At 36.9% G+C, this 19,129-nt stretch overlaps 1 protein-coding gene across 6 annotated transcripts in view; it reads left to right on the top strand.

Annotated features, from left to right (window-relative positions):
* Window positions 1-362: 362 nt before the first annotated feature.
* Window positions 363-19,129, top strand: part of Zzz3 (zinc finger, ZZ-type containing 3) — a 50,689-nt gene continuing 31,922 nt past the window's right edge. For 2 of the 6 annotated variants that reach the window (XM_013018298.1, XM_013018296.1), the window contains exons 1-3: window positions 363-493; window positions 2,255-2,408; window positions 9,531-11,092. In XM_013018298.1, coding sequence (XP_012873752.1) covers window positions 9,582-11,092 — 1,511 coding nt within the window. In that variant the 5' untranslated portion in view covers window positions 363-493; window positions 2,255-2,408; window positions 9,531-9,581. The remainder of the gene's footprint in view (window positions 494-2,254; window positions 2,409-9,530; window positions 11,093-19,129) is intronic. The other 4 variants (XM_013018297.1, XM_013018301.1, XM_013018300.1 and 1 more) reach the window with 4 other exon arrangements.

Here is a 19,129-nt window from a genome sequence, read left to right as displayed (position 1 = left end):
ACGAGGCAAGCATTTACCACTGAGCCACCTTCCCAGCCCCAAAGTACTTTTTAATATCTGGGTATAGTTCCAGAAAATGAGATATGTCTGTGTTGGAGGTAAAGGAATCTAAGGAATTCTCTGATTTGAAGGAATTTTAATTTTTAATTAATTAAATTTTGAGAATTTGTTAGTACTTTGCAATGAATTTGTAAGGTTAACAAATCATCTGTTGAAGAGCATGTTTAAATGTAAGAAATTATTTGTGAAATGTGTTATAAAATGAAGTGTGCTACATATAAGTGTTTATATACAGTTTTTTCCCACAGATCTGTAAATAGTAACAGCTATAGTGACTATATTGTATTTTCCCTTCACAGATACCAAACCAAGTTGTGCTAGTACAACCATATAAATAATTAATATCTGAAGTCTCAGTGTAACATGGACATTAACAGTGATGACATATAAATACAGACGGGAACCAAATGCTAGGTGAAATACTTTTTACAAGGTAAGAAAAAATATATAACCTTGAATAAGGCCAAGTAAGATGTAGTTAGAAATAATTGACTGACATTTCTTTTTCAGTTTATCTGGCTTTTCAGTCTGCAGGATCTTTTTTGTTTTAATACTGTAGAATTCAGCAGTATCAGTTTTCCTGTGTACATAGCTGAAGAAATTCTTACTTGGCAGGTATCATAGTGGATTGTGTTCCTATACTAAACCTTGTTCAAAATATGTAATTGCCTCACTAGAATTTAGTAGAGTGCTAGAATGGGCATATCCATGTATGTTCACCAACACTTAAGTTGTGGATTCTATCTTTTTTGCTTTTGATGAGTGCTGTTACCATCATACAGCAATCAATTTAATGTTTTACCTAGTTTGTGAAAGATTTGGGGGTTGGCTGTGAAGAAATTGTCAGTTGGGATTTTTGGCACAAAAAGTGAATTTTCAAGTCATAGGATCATGTTTTTGTTGTGCTTATCTTCAATTTAGAACTTATTAAAACATAAATAAGTGACTGGAAATAGTGGTGCTCCTTGGGAGGTGGAGACAGGAGGATTATGTCTGAGACCACCCTAGGCGAAGTTAGCTTGAGACCCTATTTGAGAAAAAACAAACGTAAAAGCAAAAGGATGGGTTTGTGGCTCAAGTAGTAAGTACTTGCTATGTTATAGCATTACATAGAGTACTTGTAACTACATCATTTGATGATAATCTTTCTAGTAGGCTGTAATCATAGTTTTTAAGGTTTGAGAATCTTACCAATCTTTAAATTTCAGTCCTTCACTGAAAATAATAGCCCTTTTAGAATATATTGTTGCATGCTTATCGTGAAGTGCACTTTCCATTATAGATATCTCTTGGCCTTGTTTTCTGGTGCTCCATGTTCATTTAGCCAGTATCACTCATTCTTAGAAAAGGTATCACAATAAATTAGTAAAACTATAATCAATAATATAATTAGGCTAATTAAAATATCTTCCTAAGTGGGCACTGAATCCAGGAAATCTTTATTATTTTTGTCCATATTGGAAATCTGTATGCTAAAATGATAGAAACGCCTTTCAATAATTGAGTCTTACATGACTTCAGTAAGTAACAAAATTTTATCCTGTTAAAACAAGAGACTTGCTTCTTTGGTGTATATTACTTAAATGAGTTTAATTATTTAGCACCCAGTTTTTTTCTTCTTGGACTGTACCATTGGAAAAAATAGAAATTTTGTTGTGAGAAACCTTATAAAAATAATCACTTTTTAGATCACTTAAAAATAATAAAGAACTGACATATTTTGACTCAGAGTAATAATTGAGTTGTAAGGATTTGGTTTATTTATTTATTTATTTATTTGGTCTGGTCATGGGGCCTGAACTGTGGGCCTGGGGGCTCTGGGGGCTGTCCCTCAGTTCTTCAGCTCAAGGCTAGCGCTCTACCACTTGAGCCACAGCGCCACTTCCGGCTTTTTTCTTTTTTCTTATATGGTGCTGAGGAATTGAACCCAGGGCCTCAGGCATACAAGGCAAGCGCTCTACCACTGAATCAACTTCCCAGCCCCGGATTTGGTTTATTTTAAGCTTTGTTTTTGAAGCTTATTATTTTTATGGGCTTCTAAAAATCCTATTTCAGTTTCTTACCCCTGAACAGTAGCTACCAAGGAATGCCAATGAAGAAATTCTGTTACTGGCTATGTCCTTTAATCTTAGGAATAAACCTACTAGCATAAGTTAATTTCCTTCTTTAATTTTTTTATTATTTTATTTTAAAGAAAGGAAGTTGAGAGGTTCTAGTATTCTCCATGGCTGAAGCTGTGTGTCTGAAACCCTGACGCTTAAACTCTATTATAGATCATAGCTGCAACTCCTTCAGGATATAAGGAAAAGAGATAAGATTTCCACAATGATAGATCTTTGGTTGTACAGGTAAGTTATTTAGTTTTGCAGTAATGAAGAAAATTGTATATTTTTGGTTTCATCCCTCCCTCCCTCCCTCCCTCCTTCCCTCCCTCCCTCCTTTCCTCTCTCCCTCCCTCCCTCCCTTTCTCTCCCACTTTTTCTCTGTCTCCCTCCCCCGCTCACTCTCCCTTCCCTTCCCCTTCCCCTTTCATTTCTGTTGTTCATTCTCTGTTTCTTTCTTGGGTGGGAGACTTATTATTTTACCATGCTTATTTCTCTATGTGGAAAATTGTGTAGGCTGTTTTTATAGGAATGTGGAGCTTTAGGGATTGGGCTAGGAATGACATATTTTACCTGACAAAGGGATAAATAAAATGATAAAATATGCTGGAATTTCTAGACCATTTAGTCTGTCTGAGAGCCTAGGCATTTCATGGGGCTTTAAGAAATTTCTTGACTTCTCTTTTCTTTCTCTTCACTTATCTTTTAAAGTATGTATTCATTCAAAATCCTTTTATATAGAATGACATAAAATTTCCACACTTTAAAGAGGTGACTGTTAAGAATCTTAAGATGGATTGTTAGGGTAGGTCCTCAAGTTTTACTCTTCTGTTTACTTTGTAGATACAGTGTTTTAAATGAATTGTGTGTAAGAATTGTTGAACATGTAAAACAGTTTATGTTGTAGACAAATAGAAACAATTACATTGGTTATTCTCATTTGCTCTTGCTCTTTTTTTCTTTTCTTTAGTTTTCTACCAAAAATGGTATCAATATCAACACCAGTTTTCTTTTCTTTTAATTTTTTTTGTTGGTCATGGGGCCTGAACTCTGGGCCTGAGTGCTGTCCCACAGTTCTTCAGCTCAAGGCTAGCACTCTACCACTTGAGCCACAGTGCCACTTCCAGCTTTTTCTGCTTACGTGGTGCAGAGGAATTGAACCCAGAGCCTCATGCATGCAAGGCAAGCACTCTACCACTGAGCCACCTTCCCAGCCTCTCATCACCAATTTTCTAAAGATTGTTTACTTAAAGCTATTATTATTAATAAATATGAACAAAAACATCAGTGTCATGGGAAGACTGCCATCTCTTGAATTCTCAAAATAAATTTCATTTTGGTGATGAGGGAATGAGTCAGGTTGTAGGCAGTATCTTTGAAATAGGTTTTTCAGATTTCATTAAAGTAAAGGTGATAGCTGGAGTAGTATGTTATTAGGAAGGCCTTATTAAGTATTCTTTACCACTCTTGGTTCTACTGATAGAGTTCTCCATGTGTGATTACAGTGTCTAGAGTTTCTTTTTCTTTTTTAAGAGAATACTTAGTTTCTGTAATCAAACCAGGTAGTCAAACATATTGCATTACCCATGTATAACTGGAAAAAAATTGTTTAACACTTTTAGACCAATATGGCTATTAATTTCTTTATAATGCCAATTCAACATGGTAAACTGGGGTACTTTTTCCAAAGTTGACCGCAGCTAAAGTTTCCGATGTAATATGTTTATGATGTGAAACATAGCTGAAAATAATTTAGAGGATATTTCAAAAGTTATCTTAAATTTGGGTGAGAATAGATTCAAGTTTGGAGAAATGTTTCCCTGCTGTAAGTTAATAGACTGTGTAGATTTAGGGATAGGATTTGGGATTTGTGTGGGGTTAGTTAAAATTTGGTTAAATGGCCTTTCTCATGTATGTCCTTCAGTACAGTGAGGGAGTATAGGTAGTGTTTAATTCTAGTGATCTATCATAATCTCTGCATTCCTCCATATTCTAAGAAGTCTCACTGTTGATTAGTTGGTGGGTAACATAGGAAAAACTTGAGTCTGGTTGTTAGATTAGGTTTTTCCCATTTAAGTATGTTAACTAATGGTTCCTCTTGGTTAAAAATAAACAAAACTATAGTAATCGAATTTCCGTGCTCAAATAGAAGTGAAATAGTGAGGTTTACACTCATATGTCTCCTGTTTAGATAAAATAAAAGCAGGAATATTTTTGAAGTAGTTTGTAAATAAGTAATTTTCTTTTTTTTTGCCAGCCCTGTGGCTTGAATTCAGGTCCTGAGCACTATCCCTGAGCTTCTTTTGCTTAAGGCTAGCACTCTACCCCTTGAGCCACATCGCCACTTCTGTCTTTTTCTCTTTATGTGGTACTGAGGAATTGAACCCAGGCTTCATACATGGTAGGCAAGCACTCTACCACTAAGCCACTTTCCCAGCCCTATAAATAAGTAATTTCTGTTCTCTTAGCAACTTAATGTTTTTGTTTGTTTGTTTGTTTTGGTCAGGCATGGGGCTTGAACTCTGGGCTGTGGCGCTGATCTTGCCTCTTCAGCTCAAGGCCAGCGTTCTATTGCTTGAACCACAGCACCACTTCCGGTTTTCTAGTGCTTTTATTGTAGATAAGAGTTTCCTGCCTGGGCTGGCTTTGAACCTCAATCCTCAGATCTCAGCCTCCTGAGTAGCTAGGATTACAGGCATGAGCTACCGGCACCCGGCTGCAACTTAATGTTTGACAGAACTATAATTTTGTGTGCCAGTCCTCTTCACTAGATTCTTCAATAACTTTGAATTATGCAGCTAAAATGAAGAAAACAACAGCTTTCGTCTGCCTGCCATATTTTGCTAATAAGCATGGAAAGACTATGTTGGGAGTTGGTTGGGATAGTCTAAAACATTTTTAGCTCCTTTTTGATAACTGAATTTTGTACTCTATTTATCAGACAAATTAAAAAAGTGTATATATGTTTATCCGAAATACAAAAGATAGGAGAAAAAGGTTAAGATAGAAGAAAAAACCAATCAGACAAGATTGGTTAAATTTCTTTAACTTTCATAATTTAAGTGTATATAAAGTGTTAGTTCTCCCTAAAAGATTTATACAATCCTTTGTTTGGTGCTTTCTTAGTCAGATAGATTGTGGTCTTACAAGTTTTAAAAACAATTTTTTTTTTTTTTTTGTCTGTCATGGGGCTTGAACTCTGGACTTGGGTGCTGTCTCTCAGCTTTTCAGCTCAAGGCAAGCGCTCTACTGCTTGAGCCACAGTGTCACTTCCGGTTTTCTAGTGGTTTATTGGAGATAAGAGCCTTATGGACTTTCCTGCCTGGGCTGGCTTTGAACGGTGATCCTCAGATCTCAGCCTCCTGAGTAGCTAGGATTACAGGTGTGAGCCACTGGCACCGGGCTAAAAACATTTTTTATTATTATTAAGGTTGTGTACTGAAGGGTTACAGTTACATAAGTCAGGTAAGAGTGCATTTCTTTTTAGACAGTGTTATACCTTTCCTCACTTTCCCCCAGTTGGCCTTATAATTTTTAAAAATTAAATAATAGTAAGGAGTTAAAGGGTATATTATAAAGAGTTTAGTTTGATTATTACATTAAGTTATTAGAATATGGTCTAAGTTCCTTGGTCTGAAGCATTGTTTCATAATATGAAAATGAGTCATCAGTGTAGAGCCTGATACACTGCATCTCTCTCTTCCCCCCTCTCTCAGTATCAAACTCAAAGCCTCCCATATTCTAAGAAGGTGCTCAATTACTGAGTTACACTTTTCAGCCCCCAGTACACATTTTCAAAAAGCTCTCAGAAGATGCCCAGGGTAGTGATTCTCAGGCTACACTTGAAGTTGCAATAGTTTGCATTATAAAGGGTCCTAGTTATAAACTGTGTTCCCTTTCAGTGCAGTCCAATAGTACAGGATTTGATAACCTTAAAAGTTGAACACTGGAGTTAATAGAATTAAAACAAGTTTGAAAAAGCAAAAGAAACATGTTTAATCATTCATGCTAATTAGTGTTTTAATATTTTAATCACTAATGGTGGGAGAATAACAAACATTAATAAATACATGTGTATATTTGTATGTATACACATTCCAGGTAGTAGATATATTTCATCAAATATAGTTTCTTTCTATAAAGCAGAGATTTGTTTGCATTCAGATTGGTATAGAAAGAAGAAAAGAGGTTAAGGAAATAAAGGATTACTTAAGAGGTTTTTATGTTTTTTTTTTTTTTTTTTTGGTGCTAGTACTGGGGTTTCAATTTGGGATCTGGGCACTGTTTCTTAACTTTTTTGCTCAAAGCTGGCTTTCTGCCACTTGAGTCACAGCTCCACTTCCAACTTTTTGCTGGTTAATTGGAGGTAAGAGCCTCATGAATTTTCTTACCCATGCTGGCTTTGAAACTCAGTTCTTATTGCTAAGATTACAGGCATGAGCAACTGATGCCAGCATCATTGCTTTTTAAAAAGTAAAGCCTAACAGATGTTTGTATTTCTAAAATGTGATTGCCCGAATTCTTTTTGAACTATATTATGAATATAATTAAGTTTACATTAAGTTTTGTAAATAGTTTATAAAAGTAACTTGGTAGCTTTGTACATATATATAGATGTTTAATATTTAATCTGTACATTTGAGAGCTCCAGCTTTGGGTAGAAGAAACAAGTACTTTTAATATTTTTTTGTTTTGGGTGGAAATAGTACTAGGGTTTGAATTCATGGTTGCTAAGTTTGCTTGCTCCACTGATGCTTTAGCATTTCAGCCATGCCTCCAACTTGTGTTTTTTTCCTATTTATTTATTTATTTATTTACTTACTTACTTATTTTTTATTATCTTTAAGTAGTTGTACAAAGAAGTTCCCATTCTATAAAATAGTATATGAGTACAAAGTGTCTGACAACGTTGTCACCCATCTTTTTTAACCCATCCCTTCTCTCACTTTTTTCTTTAATTGAGATTAGGTGATTACATAAATTTCACATATTTCACAGTATTCCAACTTGTGTTTTTGCTGGTCATTTTGGAGATGGAGCTTCTTGGGACTTTTCTGCCTGGATTGCCTTCAAACTACTATTCTTTGGATCTCTTCCAAACTAGTGAGGGTTATAGGTATGAAGCTATTAGTACATATCATTTTCTTTTAAAATGTCATTTAAAGTTAAAATTTATTTCAATTAGAAATTTATGGGACATTTGGTGTCCAATACTTTTAAGTAAAAAGAGACTATAATTTTGGTGACAAAGTATTAGCAAAAGAGAATTATGTTTCAGAGATCCATTTAAGGAATTCCCAAACTGTAAAAGTTTTCTATAAGAAACGTATTTCTGCGTCCTGATAAGTAAAATAGAAAAAAGGAATTATTTAATTCTAGGTTAATTTTGTGAATCATGTGAGATTTTTTTAAGTAGCTAATTAAAAATGTATGAGTGGGGGCTGGGAAGGTGGCTCAGTGGTAGAGCGCTTGCCTTGCATGCCTGAGGCCCTGGGTTCGATTCCTCAGCACCACATAAGCAAAAAGAAAAAAGCCGGACGTGGTGCTGTGGCTCAAGTGGTAGAGCGCTAGCCTTGAGCTGAAGAGCTGAGGGACAGCGCCCAGGCCCAGAGTTCAGGCCCCATGACCGGACCCTCCCCCACCAAAAGAAAAAAATGTATGAGTGTGCCAGATTTTAAAACAGAGCTACTACCTTCAACCAGCTTGTTTGTTTTATTGTTTTCTTAATTTGTTTGTCAGCAGCTAGAAATGCAGAGACAGTTTCTTGCTTCTTTTATGTGTGTTGTGCTTGTTGCTTTGTCTTCTGTAGTTCTAACCTTTCTACTATTATAGGTACCTTTAGTTGAGGCAATGGAGAGGTTGCATTTAATTTGTGGGGGAGGAATTAAATGGCATTTTGAAGGTTATTTTTATGTCAGGTAAGCTGTTGAAGGATGACAAAGCTGGAGGATAGGATGGTGAACTTTGTTTTATAGGAGTTAGTGCCGTCTTTCTTTAACCATACTATGTGCTGCTGAAGTTAAGCAGTGAAATGACAAAATATCTTAACTGAAAGGTAAACAGGAAAGGGCCAGAGTCATGGAAGCTTTAAATGCTAGTATTGTCTTTATTCTTTCTGATTGGGAAACCTTTGGAAAATAATAAATCTTTTTGAGTTTGTCCACATGGACCAGTCAAGGCATTTTTCAGTATGTTCCACATTTCTGTCTTAGAATCATCAAACATCTACATCATAGAACCTGCCTCTGAAATCATGCATTAAACTTGCACACACTATGTACAGGAATTTCAAGGAGTAGGATTATATATACATATATACTCCCAATTTCTTAAATATACCTATTTTCTTCAGTGATTTATTTCCCATTTCTGTTATCTTTAGCTTACTTTCACTTGGTCACTTACACCGTTTTCTAGACTAGGAAGGCTTTCTTTGACTCTGTTGTTAGCTAGTGCACACTAACAGAGTGGATTCTGTCCATTTATATAATTCCTAAAAGTATAATTGAATCAAAAATTTTTGGTGTCAAGTAGCTTATTAGTAATTTTCATATCAGTTGGGCACTGGTGGCTCAGTAATGTAATCCTAGATATTCAGGAGGCTGAGATCTGAGGATTGCAGTTTGAAAGCTAGCCCAGGCAGGAAAGTTCATGAGGATCTTAACTCCAATTAACCAAAAGCTGCAAGTGGAGCTGTGGCTCAAGTGGTAGAGTGCTAGCCTTGAGCAAAAAAGCTTAGGGATACTGCTCCGGTCCTGAATACAAGCTCCGGGAGCAAAACAGAGGTAGAAAAAGAAAAAAAAAATGTTCAGACTCATAACTCATGAAGAATGATTTAAAAAAAAAATAGGGACTTTCTTCAGGGACTGTTTTGAGGGAACATTAGAGGTAATTAGTATGCTTTTTTTTATAGAATAGCTGCTAGTATATTCGGAATTATTATTTTAATCAGAATGACACTTCATCTTTAAGCTAGATCAGTTCTAGATACTTTGTGTCTCCAGAGGCTGATGAACAACAGTGAGGCAGGCCTACAACATGGTCTCTGGAGCCCTGCTATGCTGCTTCCTAGCTAGGTTAAGTGACCTTAAGCAGTTACTTCGAACTGCTTTGAAGGAGAGTTCATGACTCATTTGTAAAGTAGGGATAAGAGTAGTACCTATCTGAATTTGAGACTTGAGTGAGTTAATATGTTAATCATATAGAATAGTTCATTATTACTTGTCACTAATATTATTACTGGAAATGTTATTTGTCCCATAATTTGTTAATATGGCTTTACTTGGATTAAAAAGTTGTAGCTTCATTTTTTTGTTTTAGATATATTAACTATGACCTTTTCTCACTATTTTGTTTACATTTTTGAAGGTTTCCCAATGAGTGGATCATGATGACCGTATTATAGGGACTTGCCATAGTATGGCTGCTTCCCGATCTACTCGTGTTACAAGATCAACAGTGGGGTTAAACGGCTTGGATGAATCTTTTTGTGGTAGAACTTTAAGGAATCGTAGCATTGCTCACCCGGAGGAAATCTCTTCTCATTCTCAAGTACGATCAAGATCACCAAAGAAGAGACCAGAGCCTATACAGATTCAGAAAGGAAATAATAATAATGGAAGAACCACTGATTTAAAGCAGCAAAGTACTAGAGAATCATGGGTAAGCCCTAGGAAAAGAGGACTTTCTTCTTCAGAAAAGGATAACATAGAAAGGCAGGCTGTAGAAAATTGTGAGAGAAGGCAAACAGAACCTGTATCACCAGTTTTAAAAAGAATTAAGCGTTGTCTTAGATCTGAAGCACCAAACAGTTCAGAAGAAGATTCACCTATAAAATCAGACAAGGAGTCAATAGAACAGAGGAGTTCAGTAGTGGACAATGATGCAGAGTTTCAAGGGACTAAACGAGCTTGTCGATGTCTTATACTGGATGATTGTGAGAAAAGGGAAGTTAAAAAGGTGAATGTCAGTGAGGAAGGGCCACTTAATTCTGCAGTAGTTGAAGAAATCACAGGCTATTTGGCTGTCAATGGTGTTGATGACAGTGATCCAGCTGTTATAAACTGTGATGACTGTCAGCCTGATGGGAACACTAAACAAAATAGCACTGGTTCCTATTTGTTGCAGGAAAAATCAGTAGCTGGAAATGGGGATTTGGAAACCCCGACTTCAATGTTCCTTGATAGTAGGAAGGACGGTTATATAGACCATAATGTGCCTTGCACAAATTCAGAAGTGCAGGTCAAGTTGGAGGACCATAAAACAATAACTGCCTGCCTGCCTGTGGAACATGTTAATCAGCTATCTACTGAGCCAGCTTCAGCCCCTGTTTCTGAAATTCAGTCATCTTTAAGGGATTCTGAGGAGGAAGTGGATGTGGATGTGGTGGGAGATAGCGGTGCCTCAAAAGAGCAGTGTAATGAAAACACCGGTAACGTCCTGGATACAGTTACTGACAATATGCCGGTCTTGGGAGAACAAGAACAATCTTCCATTCTAGACTGTGTTTCAACTCAAATAATGTCTTTATCAGAACCTCAAGAACATCGCTATACCTTGAGAACTTCACCACGGAGGGCGGCCCCTACCAGAGGTAGTCCCACTAAGAACAGTTCTCCTTGCCAAGAAAATGGACAATTTGAGGAGAATAATCTTAGTCCCAATGAAACAAATACAACTCTTAGTGATAATGTAAGTGAGTCTACCACAAATCCTGATGAAATTTCTCAGAATGAAAAAGTTGTGTGTCGTGACTCTCAAAACTATGGAAGTGAAGGACTAAGTAAGTCATCCTCAGAGGCAAGACTCAATATTGGACACTTACCATCGGCCAAAGAGAGTGCCAGTCAACACATTACAGAAGAGGAAGATGATGATCCTGATGTTTATTACTTTGAATCAGATCATGTGGCACTGAAACACAACAAAGAGTATGTGTAACTATGGTAACCATGAATTCTGCTTTGTCTACCATTCCCCAAATTTTTGTATCCATAAATGTCTTTACATGCGTTTTTTTTTTAACTATAGCTAAAATTAATGTTTAGCTAGATTTTAAATTTAACATGATTTTTCAGCTAGTAAAAAAAGAAGGTTTACCTGTAATCCTAGCTATTCATGTGTTTTGAGATCTGAAGATTTTGGTTTAACCAGGCAGGAAAGTCTATGACACTCTTACCTCCAATTAACCAACAAAAAGCCAGAAGTGGAGCTGTGGCTCAAGAGGTAGAGTGTTAGCCTTGAGCAAAAAAGCTCAGGGACAGGGCCTAGGCCCTGAGTTCAAGCCCCATAAGGCAAATACCCAAAAAATTGTCTAAAAAAGAAAAACTTAAAAAATTCTAGTTCATTACCCTTTCTTATGACAAAATAATCGTTCTAGTTCTCATATTTCTTGTCTCAATTAGAAAAGATGCATAAACATAAGGCGGTAGTGTTTTTGCTTTTTTTAAAAAAAGTTTTTCATCTTGAATTATCACAGGATTCTTTGGTTTTATAATTATAGGGTTTCATGCCCTCCAGATTGTAAGTGTGTAGTGAGTATAGAAAATCTGGCAAGAAGCCGGGTGCTGGTGGCTCACGCCTGTAATTCTAGCTACTCAGGAGGCTGAGATCTGAGGATCGTGGTTCAAAGCCAGCCCGGGCAGGAAAGACTGTGAGACTCCTATCGCCAATAAACCACCAGAAAACCGGAATTAGCGCTGTAGCTCAAGTGGTAGAGCGCTCCCCTTGAGCTGAAGAGCTGAGGGACAGCGCCCAGGCCCAGAGTTCAAGCCCATGACCGACAAAAAAAAAAAAAAGAAAATCTGGCAAGATAGGAATGTACTTTAAGTCATTTACATTTAAATTCCAATTAAATTTTTTTATTTGAAAGTTTATGTATTTTTTACTTGTATTGCTCAGAGAGTACTTACTTCTAACAGTTGTATGTTACAATTAGCATTAGCAAGAGTTAGCATCTACAAGTTATATAGAACATTTAATACAATTTTTTCTGATTCAGTCTTTTTTCTTGTTTTTTAGTCAATGCAGGGGTTTGAACTCAGAGTATAGAGCCCTTCCTTGGCTTTTTTTTTTTTTTCCTTGAGGCTGGAGCTCTACCATTTATTTGAGCCACAGTTTAGCCTTTTAGCTTTAGTTGTTATCATTTTGGATATTATGTTGCATTTTGTCCATGTCAGCCTAGAGTGTGATCCTCCTATCCATGCCTTCTGCCTGGTTGGAACTACAGATGAACACCATCACAATTTGGTTGAGATGAGGTCTTACTAACCTTTTGCTTGGGCTGGCCTCAAACTGCAGTCCTATGAAACTAGGATTATAGGAATATATCACAGTGCATAACCTGTGAAACACATTGGAAATTACTCTCACAGTCAGCTCATATTGGCTATGTAAAACTATTTTCACTTGAGGGACCTTTCTAATGTGTTTGTTAAAGGAGTTTCCAGATTCTGTACATATCAAGTATCAAATCTCATTTGTAGGAAATAATATTTATTTTCCCTTGGTGGAGTAAATCTCTCAGATTTATTTGTTTTATTCATTTTTGTGACCGTGCTAGAGCCTGAACTCAGAACCTTGTGCTCCCGCGTGGCTTTTTTTGCTCATAGCAAACTGGTGTATGTAATGCTTTTGCTCACTGACTTGTGTTCTACCACCTGAGTCACACTTCTAACCCCTAGTCCTCAGGTTTTTTTTTTTAAATATAGTGGTATAATAGATTTTTTTTTTTTTAGCATAGGCCTCTTCTGAAAATTAAAAAAAAAAATTTTTTTGGGGGGGGTCAGTTGTGGGACTTGAACTCTGGGCCTGGGTGCTGTCCCTTAGCTCTTCAGCTCAAGGCCAGCGCCCTACCACTAGCTACGGGACCACTTTCAGTTTTCTGGTGGGTTATTGGAGATGAGAATCTCACAGACCTTCCTTCTCTGGGCTGGCTTTGAACTGTGATCCTTCCTTCCCCGGGCTGGCTTTGAACTGTGATGTCAGCCTCCTCAGTGACTAGGATTACACGCGTGAGCCACCGGCACCTGGCTAAAACACTATTTTTAAAATAAGGAAAATTGAAAATTGCCAGGTGCTGGTGGCTCATGCCTGTAATCCTAGCTACTCAGGAGGCTGAGATCTGAGGGGTGCAGTTCAAAGCCAGGAAAATCCATGAGATTCTCATCTTCAACCACCAGAAAAGTGGAAGTGGCGCTGTGGCTCAAGTGGTAGAGCACTTGCCTTGAGTTGAAGAACTGAGGGACAGAGCCCAGGCCCAGACTTCAAGCCCCATGACTGATTCCCGCCCCCACCCCCCAAAAAAATATAGTGTTTTAATATTGGATTTAATAGCAGTCTTATTTTATATGACCATTTTATTTACTTTTGTAAAAATGTTAAAGAAGTCTCTGATATAAAATTTTTGAAGTCCAGTTTGATTTAGGAAAATATAATTGCATAAATGAGAACTTTTCAATTATTAGGAAGCTGAGCTGGGGATGGTGGCACATGGTTGTTATCTTTGTACTTGGGAGACTGAGGAAAAAACCAGCCTGGGCTATGTAGTGAGACCTTGCCTCAAGAAGGAAAAAGGCAAATCAAAAGAAAAGTGAATTATTTTTTTTCATCATTTATTTTTAAATTTTTTTTATTATCTTTAAGTAGTTGTACAAAGAAGTTGCCATTCTACAAAACAGTATATGATTCAAAGTGTCTGATAATATTGTGAAATTATATCCATTCGTATCTAGTACAGTTATTTTTCTGTAGGTGCAAGGAAGTAGGACGTGTTTCTTGGAGAAATATCAAAAGTTCCACAAGTGAATTCTTTTTGGGGGGTAGGGAAGGGAAATACAGTCTTGTCATGTTGCCCAGGGTTGTCTTAAATTGTTAAGCCCAAGTGATCTTCCTGCTACAGTATCTCAAATGGCTGGAACTACAGGTATGCACCAGCATACCCAGTTTTTAAAAGGTGAATATTTATAAAATATTTTTTGTTTTGTTTACCCCTCTCCTTTCTTCATTCTTTTTCCATCCCTTCCTCCTTCCCTGCTTTTTCTCTCTCCCATTCCCTTTCTTCTCACACAATGGTTCTAGGGATTGAACTGAGGGTCTAACACTATATTAGCCATGTGATCTACATTCCCAATCTCATGAAATTATATTTTACTAGTTTTATTCTTTGCTTTTCCTTGTTTGACAAAAGAGATGTTCTCTTAGGTCTTGCTTTTTATTGACCATAGAAAATGTTTTTCTAATAGTTCACCATAGAATTTTTCATACAAGATGTCAATGATTATAAAGGATGATGTTCCCATGAAACAGTTATGTGAAGATAGTGGTTATAGTTGGGTACCTATAGCTCATGCCTGTAATACTAGTTATGCAAGAGGCTGAAATCTGATAATCAAGATTCAAAGCCACCACCCATGCAGAGAATTCCATAGGCTCTTATTTTTAGTTAACTGGCAAAAAGCCAGAACTAGAAGCATGGTACCAACCATGAGCAAAAAAGCTGAGTTAGTGTAAAGCTCATTTTAAACCCCAGTACCAGAACCCTCCCCCACCTCCCAAAAAATAGTGACTATAACACTTAAAAGACATTTATTCTGTGATCAGTGGATGAGAACAAGTATTTTTATGGGACTCTTAGGATATATAGACTTTCGAAACTTCCGGTTTTCTGGTGGTTAATTGGAGATAAGTATCTCATGGACTTTCCTGTCCTTGCTGGCTTTGAACTGTGATCCTCAAATCTCAGCCTTCTAAGTAGCTAGGATTACAGGTGTGAGCCACTGGTACCCCACTGTGCTTCCTTTTTTAAACATTCTTTTTCAATGTCTAACCAGGCTAAACCTTGATTTCTTTGAGGTTTTTAATAGTATATATTTTTCACTATAGGCCCTTTCATATAGCAAGCCTGCCTACACTATGGAATCTACCATTTCCTGTGTTCTTGACCTCTACTTCTAATTGAGAAAGCTGTCTCGATTTATATATCACCATACTTTATTCTCCTCCTCTCCCTTCCCCTCCACTTCCCTCCCCCCCCCGCCTTTTTTTTTTTTAAATTTGAGACAGGGTCTTGCTATATAGTTCTGATTGGCTTTGATTGATATGAGATCCAGGCTGGTCTGGATCCTTCTGTCTCAGACTTCCCATTACTAGAATTACAGATGTGCTCCAACATAGATAACTAGAACATTTGTTTTCTCTTTCATATTAGTGCTGTGTCATTGTGTGAATTACTGGATGATATTAGTGGAGATAAAAGTATAAAAATAATTTCTATTGATTGCTTTGTAAACTTTGCTATAGAAGCCACCATATAGTTTATGTACCTCAGAGTAACACTGAAAAGCTTCAGCTGTTTCTCTTTCATTAATGAGTTATTCTGACAGAGTTAGGGTCCTCTGAAGTTTTTGGTATGAAAATATAGGGCTGTGTGTGGTGACACATGCCTGTGATCCTAGGTTCATAGAAGGCATAGATAAGATGACTGGTTTGAAGGCATTCTTTGTAAGAAAAAAAAAATTAAAAAGAGTGACTGTAGGTCAAAGAACAAATCTAGAATGGTGGCAAATGTCTGTAATCTCAGTGATACCAGAGGCAAAGGTAGGATGATTACAGCCTGAGACCAGTCCCAGGCAATAAACAGAACCTTGTCTGAAAATTAAAAGCAAAAAGGCCAGGGAAATAGCACAGAAGATAAGAGTTCCTGCCTACAAGTGAGGTCCTAAGTATGAACCCCAGTTACCCTGTCCCCAAAAGTATTATAGATTATGCTGAAAGAGATCCTAGTTTTGTAGAGTTGTAAACTAGTCTAGATAAACAGTCTTCTTTATCACAGTATGTGTTTCCCTGGAGTTAGGAAGTGTAAGTAATGGGGACCTTCAGGAAACAGGATAAAGGTCTTCAGCTGGATGTCTTATTTTATTCTAATAAGTTTAATTCATTGTTCCTTTAGAAGTTTGCTCTGTTCCCCATACCTGCATAGCTGTGCTAGAGATGAATTATTTTGATTTCTTGTTGTCTTAGCTGATAGAACAAGAAAATGTATGAGTATATTAACCTATGTATATACACCTATCTATAAATATTTTGCATGCCATTATCTGAATCTAAGCTTGTTCATTTAATCAATTACTACCAAGCTCATCCTGATTTATATCTATAAATTTCTACTCAAGGAGTGACAAATCTGGCCATTAATTACATTTATTTATTTTTAATATATATAGACAGCCTGAGGATCATTAGTCCATATTTCAGCTGTTGACATCAAGACATCAAGTGTTTGTGTGTAATTCCTTTTCTCATTAATCTTATGGATAACATTTATTTCCGAATTACTTATCTTTTTCCCCTCTACTCCTTCAGTAAGATGGTGTAATTGTTTAGTGTATTTGCAGTGTTTGTTCCTCTTTTTTTTCTCTCAAGGCTAGTTCTTTATCACTTGAGCCATAGCTCTACTTCTGGCTTTTTTGGTGCTTATTAGAGATAAGAGTCTCATGGATTTTCCTGTCTATGATCCTCAGATCTCACTCTCCTCCCTAGTAGGTAGAATTACAGGCATGAGCCACTGGTGCCCTGCTGGAAATTTGATAGTTAAATGTTTCCTAATCTTTAGAAACTGTCTTGGACTAATGGCTGAAAATACAGTATAAACTTCCTCTTTGTTAATATAAAACCTTTATAAAATCCTTTGATGGTGATCATTCAGTATCTATTTGCATCTGTTTTAGTTGTAAGGAACTCACTCATTTGTGAGCCACTCATACCACAGAGAATCTATACTTGTTAAGTCTTAGATTCCTCCCTGGAACTTATACTCAGTGAGAGTTTGAAAAACTTGAAAAGATCTCCCTTTCCTGTCTAACAGGCTCTGATTTCTTGAAGAGAGATTTAATATGCCTTTTGCCAACTAAGTTCCTTTAACCTTTCTGCTTTTTAGAAACATAGCTAACAGCTTCAGTACTAATATGTTTTCAATGTAGTCTTATAATCAGCTACTTACCTTTATGCATTGTTCATTTTTCAAGCTCATTTTACACATTATTACTGTGTTAGCCATGCAAATGCCAGTGTTTACTTGTCCTTCATTGTCCAAAACTTGTGATTGCACTCCATTGCATTTAAATGTTGTGTGTGTGCATGCGTGTGCACATTGTGTGCATGTTGGTACAACTTGGCCTGGACACTCACTGTCCCTTAGTTTTTACTGCTCAAGGCTCACTCTCTACCACTTGATCCATAGCTTTGCTTCTGGCTTTTTTTGTGGTTAATTGGAAATTAAAGTTTCACAGGTTTTCCTGGCTTCCAACAAGCATTCTTCAGATCCTTGCCTCTTTTGAGCGGCTAGGATTGCAGGTGTGAGCTACCAGTGCCTGGCAGAATGCTACTTCTTTATCCTTGAAGTGCTTCAGAATAATCTGTGGAGTTTGTTTTTGTTTTTATGTTTGTTTTTGGTAATTCCATAGACCATCTGGGTTTTCTGCTATTGGAAAAAGAGTTTGGAGACTCTTTTTCTTTGTAGAAGAGGAAATTGAGAGCCTAATTTTAAATTGTTTTGATACTGATAATGGTTAGTTAGAATGGTAGTAAAATCCATTTTTTTTGGGGGGTCCGGTCGTGGGGCCTGAACTCTGGGCCTGGGGGCTGTCCCTCAGCTCTTCAGCTCAAGGCTAGTGCTCTACCACTTGAGCCACAGCGGCACCTCCGGCTTTTTTCTTTTTTCTTATGTGGTGCTGAGGAATCGAACCCAGGACCTCATGCATGCAAGGCAAGCACTCTACCACTGAGTCATCTTCCCAGCCCCAAAATCCATATTTTTAATTTCATCATATGTGTAACTCTTTGTACTAGTGATTTAAATATTTTAATTTTGTAGTATTTGCTTGCCTTCGAGGTGTATTTTCTATGTACTATTTTCTTACCTTGTTTCACTTGACCTGCATTGTTTTTATGTTTTTGACATTGTTCTGCCTGGTATATCTTAACTTTGTTTTACCATTACTGTTGAAATTCACATACTTTTCAAAATTCAACAATGTTTATTTTTTGTGTGATGGTTTCTTCTTAAAAATGTTCATTCAGGCCGGGTGCTGGTGGCTCATGCCTATAATCCTAGCTACTCAGGAAGCTGAGATCTGAGGATTGCAGTTCAAAGCCAGCCCAGGCAGGAAAGTCTGTGAGATTCTTATCTCCAATAAGCCACTCAAAACCAGAAGTGGCACTATGGCTCAAGTGGTAGAGTGCTTGCCTTGAGCTGAAGAGCTGAGGGGCAGTGCCCAGGCCAGTGCCCAGCCCCATGATTGACCAAAAAAAAAAAGTTCATCAGAATCACATTTAATATATGTGGATTTAAAAATACGTTACTCAGAATAATTCTGGAAAAGTCCAAGAATTACCTAGTTCTGTAAGTTTTCTTATTTTTCTGTTATTGATAGCAAAAAATATGTATATAATATCCTATTTTAGGCTAGTCCAGGCTGGTCTTTTACTCATAATCTGCCTACCTCAGCCTCCTGAGTGTTGTGATCTTATTTTTGTTGTTGTTGTTTTTAAAATATACAACGTTTAATATCCATCTCGGCTCCATTTGCTAAGTTTGCCTTGTATATTTGTATCTAAGTCTTAAATGTTGAAGTGGGCGGAGGCTCTTTATTTCATATTGAAAGAACTCTCATGATGCATAGTGTCATTGTTTTGAGTACATTTTAATCACTAAAGTCATCCATTTTCATTGCTATTCTGTTCATATTTTCTTGTGTGCTTTTCATCTTTTTGAACGCTTTTCTGTGTTTCATGAGCTATACTATCTGACAGTACTAAAGAAATAGAAAAATCGCTTTTCTCACAAGGATCACATAGTATAATGAAATTTCTATGTAGAAACTAGAAGGACAGATAGATCTAAAAGTTCTTGCCTTCAGAAATCATTGTAAGGAACAGCCAGTATTCCTGGCAGTTTTAACAATAGTCTT

The sequence above is a fragment of the Dipodomys ordii genome, unplaced genomic scaffold, assembly GCF_000151885.1.
Source record: "Dipodomys ordii isolate 6190 unplaced genomic scaffold, Dord_2.0 Scaffold39, whole genome shotgun sequence".
Classification (NCBI taxonomy): Eukaryota; Metazoa; Chordata; class Mammalia; order Rodentia; family Heteromyidae; genus Dipodomys; species Dipodomys ordii.
The sequence above is the reverse complement of the archived record's forward strand: the minus strand, read 5'-3'. Positions and strand labels throughout refer to the sequence as shown.